Source organism: Centroberyx gerrardi, chromosome 4 (genome assembly GCF_048128805.1).
Source record: "Centroberyx gerrardi isolate f3 chromosome 4, fCenGer3.hap1.cur.20231027, whole genome shotgun sequence".
Classification (NCBI taxonomy): Eukaryota; Metazoa; Chordata; class Actinopteri; order Beryciformes; family Berycidae; genus Centroberyx; species Centroberyx gerrardi.
The window spans coordinates 21,194,057-21,219,577 of record NC_136000.1 but is presented as its reverse complement, the minus strand read 5'-3'; the positions used below and the strand labels follow the sequence as shown (position 1 = coordinate 21,219,577).

The 25,521-nt window shown below is 45.4% G+C and overlaps 1 protein-coding gene across 1 annotated transcript in view; it reads left to right on the top strand.

The window, feature by feature from the left end:
- Window positions 1-25,521, top strand: part of b4galnt4a (beta-1,4-N-acetyl-galactosaminyl transferase 4a) — a 127,782-nt gene that overhangs the window by 26,242 nt on the left and 76,019 nt on the right. The window contains exon 2 of the mRNA XM_071895134.2: window positions 16,820-16,932. Coding sequence (XP_071751235.2) covers window positions 16,820-16,932 — 113 coding nt within the window. The remainder of the gene's footprint in view (window positions 1-16,819; window positions 16,933-25,521) is intronic.

The window sequence follows — 25,521 nt, the reverse complement described above, 5'->3', positions numbered from 1 at the left end:
ATCCTATCCCATAAATAATTTAACCATTGCTCTAGAATGTGCCTATATCTGTATAGAATTAAATATGCATAGAAGTGGCGGTATATAGAAGTCTTATGTACTTATACTGTATGTTTAAGTGTATATGTTTGTGTGTTTCTGTCTGTCTCTCCCTCCATCTCTCTCCCTCTCTCCCTCTCTCTCTCTCTCCCTGTCTATTCTCATCCACCCACACACCCTCGTCCTCTACTGCAGGTCTCTGCCCTCTTTGCTCCACTGTTCCTCCTGCGGAGCGACACAGGCTCAGTCTGTGTGCGTCCTACTGCTTCCTGCCCCTGCGTCCTACACTGCCGTGTTGTCTGGCACGGCATAGAATGTCTTCTGTCTCCGTACTACTTGTTGTTGAGCGCCGGTTCAGAGAAAGCACTGTCACCGAGCCCCCCTGCAGCCCACGTACCGCAGAATGGGCTATTGTCTCCAACACGGATGGTCTCCCTTCTATCTTTCCACAACATTCCTCAACAGGACAGGGCTTCCTCCACGCTCTAACCCTTTTGCAATACTTGGATCACTCCTTAACACCCTCCTAGCTTAATTGGCTAGCCGTAAGCTCTAAAGCCCATCTAACACCTATTAAAGTGTGTCAGATCAGATTGATAGGGAGTCTTATTTGTGAGATGGTGTTAATGTATGTGACTTTACACCATTGATCAGCAGAAACCTGGCGTTAAAAAAATGGGAATTTCTTTTAATCCCTCTTTGTCCTCCAGTTTGATATTATTTTCTCCTGATAATTTTCTTTCAATGAGTTTGACTAAGATCTATGAAGGGAGAGGGGAAATGAGAGTTGCAAAGCAGACAATAAAGCAGAAATTCACGAAGGTAAACAGAGGTGCAGCTAGAAACTGAGAGAGAGAGAGAGAGAGAGAGAGAGGGGCGAGAGAAACAGAACACTACAGGGATAAAGAGAGAGGAAGAAATAGGACAACCAGAAAGCGGATGGAGAAATTCTGTCAGGTTAATACAAGCTCACAACTCAGGGGAGTTCTTGTTTTGGCACCTACAGTAGGTTTGTGCGCCGACAGTGGGATAGTATGGGGAGCGTTGCTAAGGGCAACAGATTGAAAAATGCTTCTCTGCCTCCAGCTCGTGCTCCGGTCAGCGCGGTTGCCCAAGGCGATGGTTTTCAACATTAAATCCACCTACAGGGTGATTGACTGGTTGCCCAGGGAGACGACGGCTAGGGTGCAGCACGGGTAGAGCGGGAGATCGGTTCATATCTCTGCCCAACATTAGTTGTCAGCTTCCATCCTATTAACATAGAAGGTTGAGAATACTGGTGTCTGTTTGTACAAAGTTGTGTATTTCCACATTTACAAAGGCTCCCATCAGGTATGCGTTGCTTGGTTCAGTGGTTCATGAATGGCTGAATCGTGATGAGAGTTGAGCTATGGGCCATAACACTTTCCATATCAGTCACAGATGAATAAACAGCAGCTAGTTCTCTTCTCTTCTCCTCTCTTCTCCTCTCCTCTCCATTAAAATAATACATTAAAAGAAGAAGGCAGGGCTGTAATATCAGAGGGTCTGATGGGTCCGCTCTGGAAAAGTATAGTATCTCATTAGAGAGCCTGAGAATATATTGCACATAGGGCCGAATTCAGACTGCGCTGTAAGTTATGCAGGTCTTGCACTGATTGAGAAACACACATTTGAGCTGTTCCTATTCACACTTGCACTTGGATTCAGTGTGAGCGTCGAGGATTTGGGTCGGCCCTTCGCTTTTGCACAGCTTTATTCAAAACCTTGGTTTCTTTGTCCTTCCCATCAACATTATGGAAAATAGCGCCATGGACTTTTCTTCTTTTCATGTCTTTCTTCTGAGGCGTTGCCTTTAAATACTGTGCCCTTTAATTTAGTTTTGGTTAGGACGATGTAACAAGAATTGGCAACATGCCCTTGGGTCATTAATTGGATGAAAACATAACTAAATATACTTAATATACTTATACAAAACTTAAATGATTTAGGACGTTCCCCATTTTTGCCGATTATCAAAAGACTCGAAAGCCCACACTACCAGTCAAAAGTTTGGACACACCTGATTGAATGTACTATGTTTTTCATTATCTTAAAGCCATTTTGATCTAAAGGCTTATGCTTAAATGCTTGAAATTTGTTTTTTAGACAAATACAAATAGTGAAGTTGATGCCTATGTATGAATTTCTTTCCAAAGCCTTTGCCTTTCCATCAAGGCAAAGGGCGGCTACTTTAAAGAATCTAAAATATAAGATAGTTTTGATTTGTTTAACACTTTTGTGGTCACTGCATAATTCCATTTGTGTTATTTTATAGTTTTGATGTCTTTATTATTCTAAAATGTGGAAAATAGTAAAAAATAAAGAAAAATGTGGTGTGTCCAAACTTTTGACTGGTAGTTTATACAAAACTGAAATGGTTTAGGACGTTCCCTATAGACCAATTGAATGTACATGGAATGTTGGAATGAAAGCAGCACAATGGAGTCCGTTTTTGATCATGCATCTGCGAGTCAGTGTCTGGCCAATATATTCTTGGGTGCGTCTGCTCATTGCCTTTAAGAACTGTGCCAGGCAGACTGAGATATTCTCACAACTTCCTTGGACACCCTGTGCTCCGGCTCTGCAAATCAGTGGAGCAACTCGCTGATTGAGGCCCTGTCCAAGCAGAAATGCTGGGCGAACTGGGCGTCTGTTAAACTCGGCACATTACAGTGATTTCTTGGCACCCTCCACGCCTCTTGACAGTGCCATCACCTTTGAAGATCCCTTAAAAACTCCAACACATAAATGGCCGGGAACATTTTGTTTGGCTAGTTGTGGAGATGTCAAATTGCTGAAAGTACCATTCCAATTATTCAGAGATCAACATACAGCGTTGCACAGTCTTATTTCTTTCTTTCAAGGTTCTGCTACTCAACAGTTTATATCCTATTTGATGTCTGACATTTATTAGTATAGAGTTTTTTTTTTTTTTTACATTAGAAATCTGATGTGTATGCTAGACATACTGCAGGTTTTTGGGTGTGTAAAGAAAACGGTGTACAAATGAGTCAGAATTGAAGGTTGACACTCCTTGATTTACATATTCATTACCTCAAGTGTGCACTTGAGGGAGGCCGCGTTTCCCCATGTGAAACGCCAGATCTGGAGTCAGCGGAGTGGGGCGGGCATGAAAAAAGCAGACTCAGGCAGCATGGCGGACCTTAAGTCAAGGTCCGTATCAGGCCCATAGTGAGGTGTGTGCAGTATAATTACTACCAGGTCAGTGTTATGTTTCATGATCTGACAGCTGCTGTCCACGGGTGACACACACATACGCACATGCGGCATGGTTATGTTAATCTGTACATTGTGCCTGACAGTAGAAGCATACAGAATTTAGCCTCCATCTCTAACTGCTCAGTGTGTTTGTTGCCTAGACCGAGCAAGTTGTCTCCTCCTTTTGTCCTAGCGACGTTTATGTATCTAATTCCCGAGCCCACTCTCTCACCTCCCTTTTCATTTCCAATCCATCATCAGAGCTGTCAATCAATCGGTTGTGTTGTTGCCGCCGTACTTGCAGCGTGACCAGCCTCTGCCGTGGCTGGAGAATACAAATAGGAACATCAATGAATAATTTAAACCAAGCAGGAATACGTAAATGGGTAAACAGACACATGAAACAAAATGCAAACAATTGCAGCAGCATGCATGAATTCATGGCTTGCGGAGTCCCGCTCCTGCTCATTGGTGCGCGCTGTCCTTCATGACTGTTTCAGGGTCAGCGGGGCTGTGGGGATTTCAGCGGTAAGCGAGCGAGCTGACGGTGCGCTCGCTGATCTGAGAGCAGGAGACATTTTTATGCATTTGTTTGTTTAGGTTTTAAATCATGCTGTTTACTTCGCTGAATACTGTCACATAGTGTTTTTCTCCCCGGGGCAGACGCGCTACTATAGCGACAATATTGAATTTGCATCTTGCTCTTTCAAAAGTTAGTAATTGCTAAGCATTGCTGTAATTGGACAGTTCATTAGAGAGGAGCTGACAAGGCAGTTCCCTCTTCTGTTACCAATAACTAGATTACTGTGTAATTACGCTTCTGTGGATAAATTTTGTTTTTCATTTTTTTTTAGCACTTATTAAAGATCCATCTAATTGAGAAGCCTGTATACTGCTTATAATTGAATTACTTCATTGAATTATTACAAATGATTTGAATTGAATTTCCTCTGAACAGCACCCATGTGTTGATGGCTGTCCAGTGTGGCCCTGGGTATCAGAGAGCTGGAGAATCATTCATATCAGTGAGTTATCAGCGGTCAGAGGATCTCCAGTTACCAGAGGATGATGTGTTGAAGTGACTGTCAGAGGGGAGGGCAGGGAGGGGGCGCGGGGGTGGGTGGATGGGACGTGACAGAGTGGCCCCATTTGAGGTTGTCACCGGGTCCCGGGAGTGAACGGCGCTGGCCCAGGATGGATGAAGGGCCAGCTGGCGCCCTGGTCGGCGTATTTGGCCGCCTGATCATAAATAGCCGGGGCTGCAGTGCGGAGGGGTGGAGGTGGTTTGTCATCGGGCGCTCGGTGAGGCCGGGGCCCAGCCGGGGCCCGCGACTCCCCGACGAGAGGGGAATTTATCACCGCACAGTGATAAGACAAGGCTATTATTGTTCCTGTCCTCCTCCTCCTCCTCTCCCACCCCCCCCCACCCCCCATCCCCCCTTTCCTTCCCAGTTCCTCTCCCTCCCTTTGCATGTAACACATCACACATCCTCTCCTTTTCTTCTCAGGTTCCTCACTCCCTTGCTCCCCCCTTCCTCTGTCCTCTTTTCCCTCCTCGTTGCATTCTTCCTGTCTTCTTTCATCTTTTATTCTTCTGTTGCACCCCACCCCGCCGCCGCCGCCACCACAATAATTTTTTTCTCTTTTCTATTGTCTCCACTCCTGTTCTCTCCTTTATTCTGCTCCTCCCCTCCTTCCTTCTCCACCCTTCTTCTCCTCCCTCCTATCTCCCTCTCTCCCTGCACACAGGCGATATGATCAGGAAAGTAATGACTCCTAGGGATGATGGTAATCAGATATTCGGCGGAGGATAATGACCACACCGGGGTTCTACACAGAAACCATATTCCGACATTAATCGCTGCCGGCGCATCAGATAGCCGCAGAAAGTGATCGAGGGAAGGAGAGATAGAGGAAAGGAGAGAGAGACAAGGGGAGAAGAAGAGGAAAGAGAGAGAGGGGGGGGAGAGAGAGAGAAATAGAGAGGAAGACGAAGGGGGGAGGGTATAGAGAGGAAGTGAAAGCGAGACAGAAAAAAGAGAGAGAGTAGAAAAAGACAGAGAAATGGAGAAGGGGGTCACATTGTAAGTGTGTGTGAGAGAGAGAGAGAGAGAAAGAGAGAGAGATGGTAAACAGAGCGAGGTTATTTGGGGGTCACTCCCATCTCAACTGTTCCCAGTTTTCAGAAATACTATTTGTCTCTGTCTTTTACTGAGGCAGAGCTAAACTCTCTCCATTCTTCTCTTCTTCTTCTCTCTCTCTTTTTTCTGTGACACCTCTTCCTCCCCTCTGCCTTGCCGCTCCCATAAGAAAAGTGTCACTTTTTTTTTTGTGGTTTTATTCCGACTCAGATTGCGAGAGAGGGCCACGGGAGTCAAAGCTGGGCGTCGACTCTGAAGTGTGTCAAGTGTAAGTTTTAAAAAAAAAAAAAATTTTTTGTGGTGCAGCCTCCCTCAGCTCCCCTCTCATTCTCTCCCAGCGCAGCAGCTCGGCTGTCAGGAGCGGGGAAGATGGATGAATTATCACAGAGAGGTCTCCTCCGGCGCTCTCACCTCATTTAGATGCTCTGTTCGGCTCTGACTCTTGCTAATAGCACGACAGCGCGCCGTAGCTTAGCGCCGAGCCACGTACCGCCGCCGCTTCTTTGTTTACAAATGTATGCTAATGAGCGAGGGGGGGGCTCAGGAAGCGTGCGACCCCTTTGCGTGCGCACTCTAATTCCTTCCCCAGTGACACACCGGCGGTGACAGTTGTGGTTCCGCAGCAGCTCAGGCTAGCCTCCTTATCTCCTCGGCTGTCATTGGAGCGGCTGCTCCTGGGTGTCACTGGCGACTGTGGGGATTGCTCAGTGGTGTGTGTGTGTGTGTGTGTGAGTGTGTGATTGCTCATTGGCGCATGATTAACACCCCATAGAGTGAGAACACTGGGGACACTTTTAGCTGCTTCTGTGTAAGAACATGCATACTGGTGCACACGCACACACACACACACACACACACACACACACTCACAGTGAACTTGTCACATGCAAGCCGTACTCAAATTACACAAATCCCTAGTGCCTTTCTCATTGAATCCGCCTCTCTTTCTGTCACATGCTCCCTTACATATGCATTTGCTTATACACATCAAGGCAGCCGCACATTTTGATACTCACATACACATGACTAGAGAGGGAGAGAGACTTTTTTATTCATTTTTCTATTATTTTATTGTTTATGTTAGCGACTTTCTATTTTGGCAACATGTTTTGTCAAAACTTCATGCCAATAAAGCTTCATTGAATTAGAGAGAAAGTGAGAGTGAGGGAGAGAGAGAATTTGTATGATTTGTGTTTGTTTGACACCATGTGTAGCAGTTGAAGAGAAGGGCTGTGTGTGTGTGTGCTGGTGCCTACTGTGTGAGTACAAATAAGCCTTTGTGCGATGCATTCAAGCTGACACACACATGCACACATGCACACACACAAACATGGCTCTGTGTGGGCGATCTCCCTGGGTAGAGGTCCTTTCACTCAGGCCAAGTTAGTCGGAGTGTTAAAACATGAGCCTCCTACCTTCATCTCCTCCTCAACAAGGTTCACATTCATCACATCCGCACACTCTCTCACTCACAAAGGACCCCCTCGCCCCCCCTCCTAAATCCCACACCATAGCCTCTGTAACACACACAGACACACACGCACACACGCACCCACACACACCTCCCAATTAATGGTACTCCAATCACTGCACGATCCCTTTTTCTCTCCTGTCTTCATGCCTTTCTCTCTGGTCTCTCTGGTCTGTGAGTGGCTGCTTTCCCACCTACTTGATATCCTCTCTCTCCTCTCTCCCAGTCTCTCTGTCCCTCTCTCTCCCCCTTTCTCTCCCTCTATCAGATATCACATATCCTGTGTTTATTGAGCATGATGGAAATGCTTTCCTTTTGCCTCCTCGTCTCCCCGGCAACCCCATCACAGGGCCGAGGCAGGCCTTGGAGAGGCCGCTAAACAGCCGAGGGGGGGGGGGGGTGTTCCACGGGGGCCTTGGGCGCTAAGCAGCGGCAGGAGATGGACAGGGGCAGACGGCCAATTAGATGTGAGCGGTGCGAGTAGGCTGGCAGGTCGGTTGGAGGTCAGAGCACTTTGCTCCGTAGCCTATGGCCGACCAGCAGCCGGACGGGAGGTTGACAGAAACTGCTTTTCCAATGTGTGTGCCAAAGCTTCCGAGTAGCCAGCTGAGTAGCCCCCCAAAAAAAAACATCAAATGATTTCACACACGCTGCCTCTATCCTCCCTCACAGAAAGGCATCGGGAACCGAGATTTATCATCGATGGAGAATATTTATTGACGGCAGCATCAAACTTGAAATGTACTGCACAGCATCGCTGGAGATTGCCGTATTTTCGACTAACAAAGCGACCGTCACCCTGAATCTCTGTCACTTCTGAAGCACCGTTTAGCTGTAAAGAGCCCAGATAAATGTAGCAGACTTGCCAAAAACCTCAAGCGCAGATAACATTTGCCTTGAAGTTTTAAGTAGAGAGCAAGTCCAGTGTAAACCTAATTGAAGCCCAGATGGCGTAGAGATAAATGGTAGACACTCCCTGGCTTTCACAGCCTTTTTTGACTGTGGAGTTTGATTGTGGCTAGAAAGCTATTGACTACTTAATGGTACTATCAGCCTCGCACACTGTGGAAGCGTTACAGTATGTGGTTAGTCATGAATGCATATGCTCATACTCGCAAATAAAAGCCAACACAGACACGCTTTGCAAATCTGTACATAAATTAGAGGCCTACTATGGATATTATTAACGTGCGTAAGCTTTCACACTCTGTCTCTTTCATTCTGAATGCGGCAGACCTCACACTGATCCCAGTTGTTGTAGATTGCCAAACACATCTACCGTGAGAAGTTAATGGCTGTTTAATTGATTCTAATCATTAGATCTGCTTTAACACAATAACCTCAGTGGGCCTCAGTGCGAGTGTGTCTGTGAGTGTGTGTGTTTGTACCCCTACGTTGCAATAAGGTCATTCCATTTTCTTTTAGGCTGTCCATTAATCTTTGCGCGCACTCGGCCTCGGGGCTCGTGTTTTTCTGTTTGTCATCCATGCCATTTTGTTTTCATTATTTGAATTTTCCTAAGTGGCAGCTTTAGTGAGCTATTAGTGGAGTGCAAAAACGTTAGAGGAGCTAGAGGAGCTTAGAGGAGAGGGTAAAAAGAGAGAGATGGACCTCGTTGCCCCTGACCCACATTACAGCACATTAAGCATTTCTCTCTCTCTCTCTCTCTCTCTCTCTCTGCCACACACGCCCACAGGCGCACACCCACGCATTCTGTCTAACTCTGTGCTCTTTCACTCCACTTCTTTCTGTCTTTGCTCCTATCTGTCAATTTCTCTCTCTCTCTCTCTCTCTCTACTTTTTATTCCTTCTCCCTCCTTCACTCTCTCTCACTCCCTTTGTCTCTATTTATCTTGTTTCCAAAGCCTCGTTATGCGTCTCGTCTTAATGCACTGTCTCCCTCCTCAGACGGCTGTGTGTTGCGAGAGCTGAACTAAAGGCCAGCAGCGGCGGCACCCGGAGCCAGGCCTATTCATCAGTGTCACAGCAGCCCTCCACTCTGCTTCATTACTGACTGGCTAATGGCACAGATCAGTGCAGTTTATTTGCTATAATTAGCCGGCTCCATTTGGCCAGCACAGCCCTGCGAAGCCTGCTACACTTACGCTGCCCCCTGCCACGCCGCCCCGTGTCCGTGTGTGTGTGCATGAATGCGTGCGTATTAAGTCGAAAAGAGTCATGAATAGCTGTTCCCATCGTTAAGAAACTATATTACCCCATCAGCCTGACATCGTCCATTGCCCTGTGTCAACCATGTCTTATAAAGTCATGCCTGATTGCAGAGCAAGAAGCCAGTAAAACTTTACAAGGCACTTTTTTACGCTTGTAAAAAAGCAGGAGAGTGTACTGTAGATACAGTGGAGAGAGAGGGGGGGTGTGATAGAATGAAGGCAGCATAAGGAGTGAATGAGCGAGTGACTTGAGTGAATAAGTGAATGAAGAGGTGGTCAGCTCCCTCTCTCCCTCTGTCAAATCCACTTCTTCTCCCTGCTTGACTTTTTCCTCTCTCTCTCTCTCTCTCTCTTTGCCTGTGTCTCATCCTCTTGTCCCACTCAAGCTCCTCTTACAGTCTCCGCCGGTTCGCCCGTCTCCCCCCTTGATTTCCTGCTTAACCTCCTCCCCCACACCCCTCTTTCTTCCCTGCTTTCCTCCGCCCTTGCTCCCTGCTCCTCTCTCCCCATAATCTCCCTGTCTTTGCTCTTTCACTCTTTCTGCCACTCTTGTGTTCTTAAAAGCCGCAGCCTCTTGTTTTGGCATCGTATGCATTTTTAATCCCGTTCCCCAAGTTTAGGGGTGGGTGGAGGTATTTAGCGTTCCCCATGATGCTGGTGCAACCTCGAGGGGGGCGGGTGCAGACTGTGATGCCGCTGAGATGGAGCGGTGGAGTATTCGCTGAGTAGAGTGGTGTAGAGGAGAGCGGGACCAGAGGAGATAGGCCTTCTCAATAATTTACATGGAGCACCATGTTGCTCTGTGCTTGTCCTCCCTCTGCCTGGAACCCTCTTGTCTCTCCTTCCTTCCAAACCCTCTTTCCTGATCTGTCTGTTTCCATTTCTTGCTCATTATCCCTCCCCTTTTGCTATCCATACTCTCCTACTGTTTTTTCCAATACCCCTTCTGGCCCCAATACACATCCAACATTTCCACACATCCTTCCCATACAGAAAGAATAATGCATTTCATATATACTTTAGAATATGCTCAGAGGTGTGTTAAAAAATATGCAAAAAATGGGCCATGTACGGGACATGTACATGCCATTCATTTAGAATAGTGGTCAAATGGTGTGTGCATATACTTGACAACAGCACATAAGAATGTTACCAGTCCAAAATATATTTCTAATGAATGTCAATTGCATGTATGAATACATTTTCATCCACTTTTTGCATATTTTGATCCATATCTCTAAACGTGAAGTATATATGAAATGCATTTGTTTACTGTATGAATTGCATTGCTACTCCTCTTCTACACTACTGTGTATTGTAATTGTTTTAACTGTGCTTGACTGCGTCCTTTAAATGGAAGCCGTCTAGGAATTACTCTTGATTCATTGCCAAATGAATTGTGATAATGACCATCGGCGCGTGTTTGTTGTAAAGTCTATGGGAAACCCTTGCTCTATTACATTTTGTGGGGAATAAATTCCGAGATCTCCCGAACAGGATAAAATGAAAGCAGATTGTTTTTATTTGTTGTGGCGGGACTTGATCATCTACGTTACTTGAAAACTCCTTCCTTAAAACGCTTCCTTAATCTGTGCCGTTCTCTCGCTCCTTCTCTTCTAACTGCCCTTCATTCCCGTTCCTCTAGCTCCCGCTGCACTCTCCGCTTTGATTCTGTGATTAGCATTCTGCTGTATCACCATTCTGTCTATCACTTTACATATAGTGGAGCGCCGCCTCGCAGTGAAACCCTGGAGTTGTTGTCAGTCTTGTTCAAAGATAAAAGGAGACACAGCACGACGCGCGCACACGCACGCTGGCATGCATACAAACACACACTAACACACTGACACGCGCCCATATGCATACACACACACACACACTAAAGCACACACACATGCATATACATTGGCGCACACATACGGCAGAGATGGGAGGTTTGAGAGCTGCAGTTCAGTGAACGCCATAGAGTTTAGAATATCATTAGTTTGGAAAGGGTAGCCAGGCAAGGTGAACTTATTACTCATTTCAGCAGTAGAAGAAGCTGGAGAAAGTTTCCCCCAATCCCTGTCACTATCTACAGATTATGCCCTTATCAACCTTGGATAAGACTTCTGTTTTTGTGGTTGTTAATATACCCTGTCACAGACCTAATCTACACAACACTCCAAAAACCACTCGCTATCTCTGTCCTCTGGAGGTTAAAGAAGTTTCTCTCTCCCTCTCTTTCTCTCGCCGTCTTATCTGCGCAGTAAGTGCTGCTGCTGTTTTAGGACCAGGGGACATGAACAGATTAGGCTCCAGCAGAACATCGGAGCGGAGGCTCCTAAATGCTTAGTATTCTGCCTGGTCGCCACGACAACAGGCCTGCTGGTGGCGGAGCTCACAGTCGATTGGCTCCCATTAACCTGCCAGTCGGCTCTTCATTACTTCATTAGAGCCGGCATGGAGGCGTGAGGAAGTCCTGTGGCAGCCCAGGGACTGTTACTGACTCCCGTGTCTCTGCAGCGGGCCGCCGGCTGCTGACTGGCCACGCCTCCCGGCTCCAAGCACCGCGCCACTGTCGTGCCTTTAGAGTTTGGGTTTTGTGCTCCAGTTTCATTTTCAATACATGTTTTACTAAAGCTGGCCTCTTTTTGATCTCACTGTATCATAGACCCTCTTTACACCTTTAGTGATCAGATTGTAATCGGATAGCGCTTAACCACCTCTGGAGGTGGTCAGAGATGCATTGTGATCACATTGAGCATAAGTGTAAATGTAGTCAAGTTTTTAATCCACATATAACTACGTGGGCAGAAATACTTGATGTCGTTCCCGCGTCTGTACAGTCCTCTGAACAGTGTTAGCACTGACCACAGGTGAGAGGAAAGCAGCAGCTGTCTCCTCCGCTGTCGTCTACAGTGTGACAGTTGTCTAAGACGGCTTCTTCTTCCGTTTCAAGAAGTAAGAAAAAGCGCATATAACAACACAACTTGACAAGCTGCCACCATCTTTCAAATGGCCCATACCAACCATTCTTTCAAAACGTAAACATTGGGGGAGGAAGTGATGTACAGTATGTGGTTGTGTGAATTTTGCATGAAAAAGTGCAGTCGGATCTCAGTGTGGACTTGATGCAGACAGTGGAGACAATCATTAATGCCAGGTGTAAAGACAATACAGCAAAATTGTATCCAGATACAATCCGCATACAAGATGCATGTTAATGCCAAGTGTAAAGGAGGCCATAAACATCCATAGACATCTATCGCCCGCTTTACACCTTCCTTACACCTTTGGATTGTGTCTAGATCTGATGTAGCTGTTTTATATTTATACCTGCCAATAAAATGTTTCTCCAGTATAGAGACTGAAATCTCATTTATCTTTCCCTTACCAAAACACAGATTTGCACGCCACTTCCACTAGCAGTATTTACATCCTCTAAAAGTGTAAAAAAATACCTCATCCCGCTTGTTCCCTATCCACGAGTATCCTAATAATCCCTTTTTTGACAGGTATGTTACTGTCCAAGCTGCCTCCCACCTGCACATTTTGTGTGTGCTGCCTGGTTGGATCCATGCATAAAAGTTTATGTCCGTCGATGTAGCTCCTATGTGGATTGGAGACACATTGCCTTTATATGGCCAAATGCGTCTCTGACCACTTCCAGAGGTGGTTTAGGTGGTCGCATCTTCAAGGAATCTTGGGTAAATTTACACCTGGATGTTTCCTGGTCTCCCGGTCCCCTTTCCTCATATAAAGTATGTAGTATACAGTAGTGCATGTGTTTGCGCATCTGTGAGTGTGCGTTGGTGTATGTGAGTGAATTAAAGCAATGTACGCCGGTTATTTAGGGGAAGAGCAGTTCCAGCGTGGGATGAAAGGAGCATCCTCATGGCTGGATGGCTGATTCACCCCCACAGCTCGGTGGGATTTGCTCTACAAACCTCGGCTTCCTCCCCCACCAGGGAGCTCGCTGAAACAGTATTTATGACTAAGTCTCACCGCAGGACCGCTACTTTCTTGCCGACGAGCTACACATAAGCACGTGTCCACGCACTGCATGCATGCATGCATACACTGAGTCTGGACACACACATATAGCGCATATATGCACACACACACGTGCACGTACACACTCACACACACACACACACACACACACACACACACACACACACACACACATCCTTTAAGATGCTTTTATTTCTAACACTACAACCCTCAGGGAGTGTTAAGAGATATGTTAGTGAAGAATGTTTGAACATTTGTCCACAATGCGCACGCACACACACACACACACACACACACACACACACACACATACACACACACACACGCACACACACACACTTGACGTGCTTGCCGTTCTCCTTCTGGGATTGCTGTAGAATATATTAGCAGAGCATGTTCTCTTTTGATTTTTTGAACATTTATCCACATAATGGGGCACATTGCAAAAGGAGAACTAATGGTTTAAATGGCGCTAATGATAAAATTATTATTTGAAAGTTATTTCCATGTTACGTTTCAGTTCATAAGGTATTTTTTTTCTGTAGCTCTGCCTGTGCTGCAGAGATGTAATATACCTTTAGAGCTTAAGAACTGTCATATTCTCAGGAAAGTAGTTCAGTCAAAAATGATTCTCTTTAAACTTCAAAAGACAATACTTGACAATAAAAAGTTCTCTGTGCAGAGAGATAATTTGAAAGTGAGTTCTCTGTTGATGTTTACCGACTCTTCTTGTTGGGCGACTGCTTTCTGACATCTGGTTGATGTTTACGTGATTTTCCTCCCTTCCTTCTCCAATGCTCTTAATCTTCTCTCTGTTTATGGAGGGTATTAAGGAGAGCTCCGATTTGACTGTCAGTTTGACCATTTATACAGCATGAATATGAATTTCTTCTGCATGTGAAACGCGATACATCACCATCAGCTCACAGTGTGTGTGTGTGTGTGCCAGAATTGAGGCATTTGAACCCATAAGTCTTGGACAGCGGGTTATTTCCAGACAACAGCAGTAGCTTTGGGCGTTCGCCTGTCTCCACTTTTGGCTTTGATGCTGTCACTTTGCTGTCATATTTAGAAGTAATACAGAAATAAAGTTTCCTGTGGTTACGCATCCTCATTCATATTTGAAGATGGGCGCTTACATAAATGAGGCGAGACACAGGGGAAGCTCACCTTGCTCCCCGGTGCCTCGCCCGCTGCTAATAGTCTCACATCAAATGGTTCAAGTGGAGCTGTGCTGGCAGTCGACTCATGCTGTGACTCATGCAGTATTCAGTCAGAGGAGGAACAAAAATAAGCAGGGTCTGCATTAAAAATACTAAAACAAAGTCAAAATAAGCCACAAAGCATTAACAAACCTTTGTCATGTAAAACTGTCCTGGTAGGTGTTCATAGATATGTAGATATGAACAAGTTGACAATGAATTGGGGGGAATTTGTTGTATAGTAATTGCAACATCCAACCCAGTCTTGTTTTTCTTCATGTAATGTTTTGATATATAGTTCTTTCAAATTGTTCCCATTCAATTTGCCCATTTTAACAAGCGGAGAGGTTTTGGTTGCGTGCCAAGATCAAAACATGCCAAGATGAAGTACCGCACTATTTATGTCTCGACAATGACAGGAAAGTGAGGCTTGAAGCGAGACGGTCCAGCGTGGAAGTGAAGCGGAGTCCGGCACGGCTCCACTTTGGTGTTTGCTCTTTGATCTGGTGGAGCTGTCGCAGACGCCGGAGGCCGTACTTAGCCTGTCCGTGTCAAGCTGGACTGCCGGGTGACGGCTTTCACAGCACGCCGCCCTGGACTCAAGTGGCCTTGTTTGACATAGAAATGGCACACACTGAGAGCCGCTGAGAGCTACCTCAACTTTCTTTGCCTACTTTCATGTTTTTGGGTCTTTTTTTTTTTGTTGTTGTTGTTTTTTTGATGGGGTCGGGGGACTTTTCCGATGCACTTTGTCTCGAGTTGACGGGGGTCAGTAGACACATAACCTTCGCGTAGTCAAAGATAAGGGAGCAAAGCCCAGCAGGTTAAGCGGAAATGCATTCTGAGCGCGTTTGATTTTCTCATCTCTTCCCTTTATTCGGCAACACGAGACGATTCGCGGATCAAAGCGGATTTCTGTTACCGTCGTCTGGAAATCAGTGCCACCGCAAAGGGAACGGAGAGAGACGATATCCAAACAAATGAGGAAGACAAATCCTCGACACAGATTGTTAGCTTGAGCTTTTCATGTGATGGAAAACAAGTTGTACAAAAGAAAAACTTTGTCATTAGCTTTTTTTTGCATTTTGCATTTTGCCTTTCATTTCATTTTCATTCTATTGTCATGGTCTTTCACACTCACTCTCTCTTGCACTTTCTCTCTCTCTGTATGTTAATGATGAGTAAGCAGGCACAAGTACACCTATCCTTCTTTACTGTCCTCCTTGACCGCATCAATCCCCCCCCTAACCCCCCCGACCCCAATTCAGCCCACTCAGACAGTGTTTAGGGGACATATTGGAAACCCATTAGCTCTCATTATGCTTTATAGCTACCCGCTCTCCCCGCACTCTGTCTTTTAATCACAATCCCACCCCCCTGTGTGTGTGTGTGTGTGTGCGGCCATACGCGCGTGTGCATTCTACATCCATCTCTGCTCAGCGGACAGTAATGAACCACTTCCACTGTAATGCATTTGGGACCCCGCAAAGTTCCCCCTCCTGCTTTTTATGACAGAGTCAATGGCACAGGCGCCACCTTTTACGGCCGCCCATCCAAGCCACGGCAATGTTATGCATTCCTGAACCACAGCAGCCAAATGGGATCCAGTGCAGTGCGGTGCAAATAAAAAGGAGATTGGAGTGAATAGGGTGTGGATTCCTCTTTATATGAGCTCCTCGTAGAGGTGCATAGAAACCCTTATGGCTATCCATTCAGTGCTTGTAGCTCTAAATAACCAGGCACTCGTAAAGTGTTGAATATCCTGTTACCGCTCTGTATTGAATTGTGCTCCAATTTGATCGTCCATGACAGTGTGTGTGTGTGTGTGTGTGTGTGTGTGTGTGTGTGTGTGTGTGTGTGTTTTTCGTTGGCGGCACAGAGAGATGGGAATTTTGACCATATGCTCTGTGACGGACACGCATACACACACACGCACACACACACGAATACTCGTAATGAGTGGATTTAAATTCTGGCTGTTCTCTCCCGGCCAAGGCAACTGTCATCCTCACGCCGCAAAACTCCCATAATCCATCTGTGGCATGACAGCATCCCAACAGCTCCACTTCGCAGCAAGAAAAACTATTCTTTATGTCTCTCCGTCTTTCGCTCTCTCTCTCTCTCTCTCTCTCTCTCTCTCTCTCCTTTTTTTTCATTTTCACTCCCCTCTGCACATTTCCCCTCTGGATTGGTTTTCATTCTTCTCCCTTGTCCCAATTACATTTTTTTTTGCACTTAATCTCCTCAGTCTTTTGAAACTTTGATCCGGTTGTGATTACAGTAGAGAGGCTCAGCGAGACAACAATGAGGGAGAGCTCCAAATTATCGGTGACTGAGATAATGATGATGATGATAATGAAGATGTTAATGATGACAATGATGCTATTAATGATGATAATTATGATGGGAAATGAGGATGCTGATGCTGATGATGCTGACAGCGAGGATGATGATGACAGTGACGGTGCCGCTGCTAATGCATGTGCATAAGCATCTAGTGCGTGATGAGGAAGGCCAGCGCTCTGACCGGTGGCCCTGTGTTTTCTCTCCCTGGTCCAGATGGAGAGAGACAGACGGAGGGGACAGATGCCAGCCGCAAGAGGGACGCTCGCTCCTCAGCCGGCCACCACAAGAGCGAGGACACCAGCGACAGCAGGGAGGACGAGGCGGCAGTGAGTCTCTCTCTCTCTTTCTGTCCGCTCTACTCAAAATATTGACTGTATGTCGCTGGAGCTGAAGCTGGGGAGAAACGTATTGTATCGTGCTTGACTGGCTTCAGCCTCAGTCTTTGTATCTCTCTTTCTCATCTCGCCTGCCAGAGAGTAATACTCTGCATTTCATGAAAACACTTAGCACCCTTCTCCATATTCGCACTTGCTCAGTTGCTCTTCCTCGTTGTCTGTTCTTTGCCCTCGCCCTCCCCCCTCCCCCCTCCCCCCTCCCCTCCCACATCTCTGTAACGAAGGCTGCGATGAAGTTCCCTGCTCATTGGTGTGTGGAGGAACTCATCAGGGCTCCGGCAATCACAGTCCAGATCTTAATTATCATCAAACACTCGGCGCTCTGTTCTCTGTGTACCCACTGATTAGCGCTCCGTTCTGCCAAAAGCAGAGGGGGCCCCCTCCCTCCATAATGGAAAAGAGATTAGGGATGATGCTGAATACAGAGCCAGATACAGGTTAAGGGCCGTACGAAATGGGCTAGTGTAGGCGAGAAAGCATTAGAGAGATGGCTTGTGTGATCGGTTTTATCATTCCAAAAGTTTTTCTTTGTCTCGTTTGAAACCCACCTACAGTTTAGCCTCGTGACCCCGCCCACTGCAGCGAATAATGATAATGTTCCCAGCTTTAGAGAGACATAGTCCGAAAGATATTGCAAATATTTTCTAAGAGATTATGCAGTCCACCCTCCACCTCCTCCTCCTCCTCCTCCTCAAGTATTTTCTGAATTTTTGTGATAGTTATCGTGATGAGAGACATGAAAGTAGACAGAGTGATATCCGACAGCAACATGAGACGGAGGTTGAACCGCTGCCAGAGGTCATTAGCACTTGGTACATGCAGCAGTAGACCGCTGAGACACTCTGACGCTCCAGCCGTAATGCCTGCTGAGTGGGTGGGTGTTAGGGGTATTAGGGTTGGATTTTGTTAGGATTTTATCAATACTTTGAATTAAAGTCACACTCAAATGAAAAAATGACTTTTTCACCTTTTGTAGCTCATTCAAGCTGCCATACACCTATGCAAAAAAAAAATTCTTGTATATTTCTATAAAAATGTTTCACTGCTTTCACTACCAGGAAAATGAGCTGTGCATATTAATTCCAACCAATAAAACCATCACAGATTTTTGTACAATCCCGCCCCTCCGCCTCTCCCATCAAATAAAACTGCCTTTTTCTCCCTAACTGGTTTACACCTCCCTGCATGATGTCCCACCCCAATATCCTGTTTCACATTAGGGAAGTATGCAGTTTCATTCAGACTCCACTAATATAATAGAGTGTGACTGTAAGGCGGTGATGCTGTATAATGCTTGTCCACCCATCACCCACCCATACCTTTGAAACTGTTGTGATTTATTTCAGATATAAAAAAATATATTTCCAGCCTCATACCAAGCAGGTATAAGGGTGTTTGCTAATGTAATTGTAATGGAATGTAAAGGTAATTGGGGTTGAGGGATATGTTCATTTACCTACAGTACAGAAAGATTAACAACCAGAATTAGGTTTTATATGCAGCTAGTTCTCTCTAGTTGACGAGTCAGCTCAGGACATCAGATGGAGAATTTAATTCCAAAATGAGATAGCCACTATTTTGAAAATGTGACTCCCTATTGGGCGAGTCTGTATTTTGAGGAATCACATTCAGCAGAAACTTTCCTCAAGCAGTCAAAAACACTGCACCGCTTCAAATTAGCTCCATGCTGAAGTTGCAAGTATTTTATAAAATTGCTGCTATTGCCCCATTGCACACAACATCTTCTTTACATAAACTGCATCTAGCTGTATTTCCATCTGCTTTAGTAAAGTAGGCCCCCATTTTTGAATGCTTTAAAGATATAATATGGAACTTTTCGCCTTGAGGCAGGCAGTTTATTATTAGTCCCACCCTCCTCACCCTCAGTTGAGCAAGTTCCCGCCCCAGCACTTGTCACTCATCCTGATGAGCTGTCTACCTTGAAACGGCACCTAGCCTGAGGTGGAGGTAACTGACATGCATCAAGCCCACAACAGGTGCAGAAGAAGCAGATGACGAATGCAGACAATCTGCAATAACAAAAGCAGTGCCGATGTTCACCTGTTTTTGGGTGGGTTTTGTCTGCCGCATGCTGCACTTTCTTTGCTTACGGCTTTCAGCCTTTGTTGTTGTTGTTGCTATGACTTTGCTGCACTTGATAACCACAACCCAGCTCCCCGCTTGCTGTGCCCAAAGCAAAAAGTATAGTCCCCAAAACATCCCAGACATCGCTGAAAAGCTAATTTCAGGCAAAGGGGGGATTATGCATGTACAAGGTCACAGACTGACACAGACAATGTAAAATACATCCTATTTATTTACTGTTATCTTGGTGTCAAAAAAGTTGCATGTTGTAGCTTTGACCTCTCTGCCATGAAGGAAATGCACAGAACGTAAACAGACAATGCTGATTGCTACCTCATTGCTAGTGGCCTCCTAGAAAACGTCATTACGCTGGGTTGTGTGAAGAAATTAAAATGAATGAGACGGTAAAGAACCACTAGCAGCACAGTTTGCACAGGAGCTTATCTGTGTTTCCGCTCCGACCAATCAGGAGCCGCTACTTAATTCGGCACCGGTTCTCGATACTCAACCCTGTTGGATCTTGATCTCTATTTCTCTCTCAGTCAATAGCACATGATCACATTGATTTCTAACCTGTATGTTTAGTATTGCTTACACTGACAGACATGACAGTATGGTATACTTTGTGCAGTTGCATCGCACCAATACACAGTACACAATAAGGAAGTGGCCACGCAAGCTGGAACCACAGGAGTTTAAAACCCAGCCACAGTTAAAGTTAAACCCCAAATTGTCACGATATCGCTGAGTGGCTGTTGACTAGCTGTTAGCGGCACGCGGGGACCAGCCCAACAGAAGAAAACGATATATCTCATTTCCTAAAATGCAGTCGTCTTCAAAATCGATTTAAGTCAAGGCTTTAGGAAATGTGCTTGAAGAGATAAGAGTCATGGAGGGGAACAGGCAGGGGTTTTCTGAACGGCCCCTCTCTAAACTCTAAAACCTGCCTGATAGTGTTGGGGCTCCTCTTCTGTGACAGTCAAATGAAAAGCGGCTCTCCGGATAAGTCAGTCTCGTGCGCCGAAGCTCAAATATTCTGCTGCGCTGTAAGCATTCTGCTGAAGTCATTAAAACGTGTCAAAAAGTTTATGGCATGCTCTTTATGAATTTTAATAGCATTGCTTCGTCATTTGTTCCCTAAACGACTGGTGATGGATTAAGTTTACTTGAGATGATGATCACTTAGATGAACTGTGTGCACACTCGGATGGTAAACAAGCCCTAAATCATAACGATTACAATATAGGAGATAGAATTGGCCTATTGCAGGAGGTAGTTACTTGGATTTATGATCTGCACAGTATAAGACTGTGCTCCATTTACGGTTATCTATAATGCTGGTTTATTTGTAGCAAGCATTATGTTCTTTGCTGAGAAATTTGTATGTGTGTGTATGTGTGTGTGTGTGTGTGTGTGTGTGTCTGTTAGACTTTTCTGCTCAGCTCTACAACTGCATCTCTCTTCATTTATTATTTACAAACCCATTTACCAGCTCTTTGTTCCAGCCATGCTTGACCTGTGTGTGTGTGTGTGTGTGTGTGTGTGTGTACGCATGCCTGTGTATGCGTGTGTGTATATGTTACACATCTCTCTAGAGTCTTCTGCTCAATCAGTACCAATATCCCAGGAAATCCAAAGCAACATAATTGACACCTTCGGTCAATATGAGGCTGCGCCAGTGAGACGTTGAGCACTGCTCCTTCAGTCGGAAAATGTCAATGCCAAAGGTCAAAACTGTAGTCTGTGTTTTTAGGCCCAATACCCAAAGATAAGATCAACACACACGTCAGACTTGTGTGTGTGTGTGAGAGAGAGAGACTGAGAGAGAGAGAGAGAGAAAGAGCAGGATGTTTTAGTGTGTTTAATGTGCTGTAATATGGGTCAGGGGCACAGAGGCTCCCTCTTTTGCCTTCTCTTTTAAGCTCCTCTAATGTTTTGCGCTCCACTAATAGCTCACTAAAGCTGCCATTTCAGAAAGAGAAAACTCAGACAATGAAAACAAAATGGCATGGATGAAGACAAACAGAAAACCCCCGGGGCCGAGTGCACTCAAAGATTAATAGGCAGCCTAAAAGGAAATGGAGTGACCTTATTGAGATGAGACAGTGTTGCACAAATACTCAGCCAGACTCACAGGTGATGATTTTACTCATGATAGTTTGCACTCGAATGTGATGCTGCATTATATGGTGTGCACTTTATAGTATGCAGTGTATTGGAACATACAGTATATACATGTTATATTGTATGCACATGTATGTATGTATTATATTATCTTTATGTGCACGTTACCTGATGGGTGATGACAACAACTCTGAAGCTGTATTAATATTGTACAGTCTGCATTTTATTTTAATAGGTGATTCCACTTCTCCTGTGTGATATTATTGTATGTTGAATGTTGAAATAAGTTGCAGCTGTGTTTTTAAGAGGCAAAGCAAATTGCCTCAATGAGGACATTAAAGTTTTTCTATCAGGGACACACAGGCACTCATACACACACACACACACACACACACACACACACACACACACACGCACACACACTCACACTGTTAATTTTACATTGTAAACATTGTCTTCAATTCCTGAAGTCTTTTATAACGCTTTTTTCACACATTCATCTCTCTCTCTCTCTCTCTCTCTCTCTCTCTCTCTCTCTCTCTCTCTCTCTCTCTCTCTCTCTCTCTCTCTCTCTGAAAGGCCGAGTTAAGTGGCCTCCTTGGTGTAAGTGAGTAAAGGTGAGGAAGAGGACACTGGTTTCTGATAGAAGCCCTCTAAAGGTGTCCACACCTTTTCTGTTTGTTGTTACATGGAAGGAGAGAGCAGTGGCAGACAGGGAGTGTTAATTGGAGCACATTAGAGACAAGGAGGAAAAGAGGGGAGAGGGGAAAGGAGAGGTCACACAAAAGGGAAGACATAAGAGGAAAGGAGGAGGGGGGGGGAAAGAAACAAGAGAAAATCAGAAGTAAAGACAGGGGAGGAGATGAGTAGCAGAAATCCTTCTATAGAGGGAGAAATCACATTCCTCTCTGCCTTTGTGAAACGCTGGGACTGAGCAGCAAATGTTTGCCTCTGCACCTCTCTTTCTTTCCCTTCAAATCACTAAAATAGCATCTTAAATACGTGTTGACGAACTGTTTCAGGTTTTGCAATTACAGGATCCGACATGAGGTACTTTACTTTTTCTGAAAGACAAGTAATATCTCTCTGGCCACCTGCTTTTTGGAGATGAAAACTGCAGTAGATTAACACAGTCACAAAGTGTGTGTGCGTGTGTGTGTGTGTGTGTGTGTGTGTGTGTGTGCGTGCGTGCGTGCGTGTGTGCGTGCGTTACCCCCTCCAGGGGAGCCTCCAGGTGGTTAACACTGTTGCTGACAGTCTGACACTAAGGTTAGATAAAGTAGGGTATAGCATGTGTGTGTGTGTGTGTGTGTGTGTGTGTGCATATGTGTGTGTGTCCTTTTGCCACTGGGTGTATATATGCCCATGTATACCTGCGTGGGCATGTGTGCATGTGCACCTGCGCGTGTGTTTGCATGCGTGTGTGTTGTGAATATGAATGAGGTGTGGATTCTGTGCTCTGCTCCCTGCTTTCCCTGTCAGTGGCAGATTGCTCCCGTGGGTGCCTCCCTTCATCTCACATGCCTCTTGAGGAGAGGGAGGGAGGGAGGGAAGGGGAACGATGGAGGAAGAAGAGGAGGGGCGGGGCTCCGTGGGAGACAAAGGGCTGGAGGACAAGAGGAGCGAGAAGAGAGGAGCAGAGTTGATGAATAAATGAATGAAGAAAGAAGTGAAGATATTTTGCTGTTCAGTCATTGATAGACAGACAGAAGAACAAATATGAGGAAAATATGACAGATGGAGGATGGAGATGGCACTAGAGAAAGTCATGGCTCTATGTCCTCACACACAGAGACAGACACTGACAGACAGACAGATTACCACACACACACACACACACACACACACACACACACATGCACACAACCTAAAACGTATATAAAGGGCAGGACAGCAGCTCTCAGTGCTCTGTCCCAGACATTAATAAGACAGTGGGCTGTAAAAGGCCAGTTAGACATGGCAAAGGGCTAGTATATGAGGTTGAGGAGAGGAGAGGAAGGGAGGAAGAGAGGGAGAAGTGCACAGGAGGGAGGAGAAGAAGAGGTCCACAATTGTCTTCCATCTGACGGAGATTTTAATCATAGTGGCAATTTTATGGCAGCTCATAAACCGCAGCAGCTAGGCCTCATTGTTAACCTCCAATTGCTTCCAGGGCTGTAAATATGGCCGCCTTACACCGCTTTGGCCTTGCCGATGGTTTATGGGAGAAAGGACGGAGCTGGTGCTGGCACTGGGAGACTTCTGTGAGAATGATGAGAGGCTGAGAGGCTGGACCGGCTAGTAAATAAACACATGGCCCATCAACGAGACCCATCACACTCAATACACTGACTACTGTACAGACTTGGCTTTCACTGATGCTTCCTCCCAGACTTCACCGCATTGAAGCCTTTTTCCGTTATTGCATTCATGTAATAACGTTAACCAACAATGCTGCACATACCAGCTTTGGGTAATAAATATATGTAAATTGAAACAAATGTGACGAGTGGCACGATGTCTTCAATTTGACAGAATCAAATGTGATTTGGGTTGCATGAATCCCTTGATACCCATTGCAGTTAGCATTTAGAATTTCTTCATGTTTTGAAAATGTGAGGATAGTCGATGAGTGATTCAGCACGATGGATCCAGGCGGTGACTCAGTGGCCTCATTCCTGACATTTGGCTGACGGAGTTCTCTCCTGCCGGCTGATTGGCTCTTCAGCCAGCCAAGTGGAACTGGATCTCCCATGAGGCATTTGGTACAGGGGCTCCAGCACCCTACCCCAGCATGTCTGAGCTCACACTGCGTTTGTTTTCTGCCACTTTTCACAAGTGTGCTGACACCTCTGTCACCAAAACGGTTTAATTAAATTTTTATCTTTAATCAAGAGTCTCTTAAGAGTGTCTTAAGAGTCTGTTCGAGTGAAGCGAGGGACTGCTACAGGTGGACAGTCTCAAGGACAGATGGAAGGATATCAGAGCTACATCGTTATTCTGAGGATTTTTTTATGTTGCACAAAGGGAGTAAGCTGTAAGATATGAACTCAGGGCTTTTAGAAAATGGTGGGATAATCCCTCCTGAGGCACTTATGACAACTCGAGTTTACATACAGAACAATGGCCCTAGAAGAAGAGGGTTGGGATATGGGATGATGAACGGGACAGTGACCAAAACAGAATTAAAGGAATAGTTCACCCAAAAATGAAAATTCAGTCATTATCTACTCACCCCCATATAACAGTTAGTCCATATAACACTTTTTTGTTTGTTAATCCATATAACACTCCCCAGCACAACTCCATAGCAGCCTTCTCCAAAACAACTGAAGTCTTTGAGGACCGATCGTTAGAGTTCCAAAAATAACAAAAAATAGCCATAAAATTACTCCATACAGCTCGTGAAGCATAATCCAAGTCTGTTGTATGGACTAACAAATTTCACCTGTGTATCAACTGGCATGAGGGTGAGTAGATAATGACTGAATATTCATTTTTGGGTGAACTATTCCTTTATCAATAAAGAGGCAGTTTTCAAGAATGACTCTTGAGGTCAAATTTTGTCTCATAGTAATATGTTTAGCAGCCTTCATCTTGCACCTCCAATAGTCTTTAGTGCTGCAGTCAATAGTCCAATTGTTAGTCTAAATTGGATTAAATCTAATCAAAAGACTAGAACTGGATTTGCCTGGTTTTTACATCTCAATTTAAACTGCTGGTCCCTATTCACCAGTGAACATTCATCAACCGTTTATATATTCCCTTGAATGAGCATAATTGCAGTTTGTGAGGCTGGTTTCAGCTACAATCCTCTAACAACTGTCTGTGACCATACAACGATGAATTCTCCCTTGCCATTTTTCAGGCTTGGGGATGCTGACAGCTCCGTTATATGAGGCTATTTGAGGGTTCAGGCCAGTATTGTTTATCCTCTGGTTGCTTCACTGCTTTCACTCATTCTCTCCATCACCCCTGAGGCATTTCTCAGCCCAGTGTTGGCCCACAGAGGCCAGGGATCCAGACTGTGGACCTGCAATAAATTCCCCGGCAGGGCTCCAGCACTGCGGTCCGCACTGTCCATTTGTGAAATCCTGTTTCTGGAGATACAGAGTTCCCCACATGCACATGTGCTCATACATAAACACAGTGGGCATGCAAACATACTGTACAAACAATCTCCTCAATAAGTACACACCTACACACCAGCCTACGCACATTTTCTCTTTTCCTTCTCAGGCGTTAAGAGCATTCCGCTTTATTTCCATCCTCTATATCCCAGATAGTCAGGGGAATGAATTACACAAGGAGATCACCCCAAATCCTTTTAGG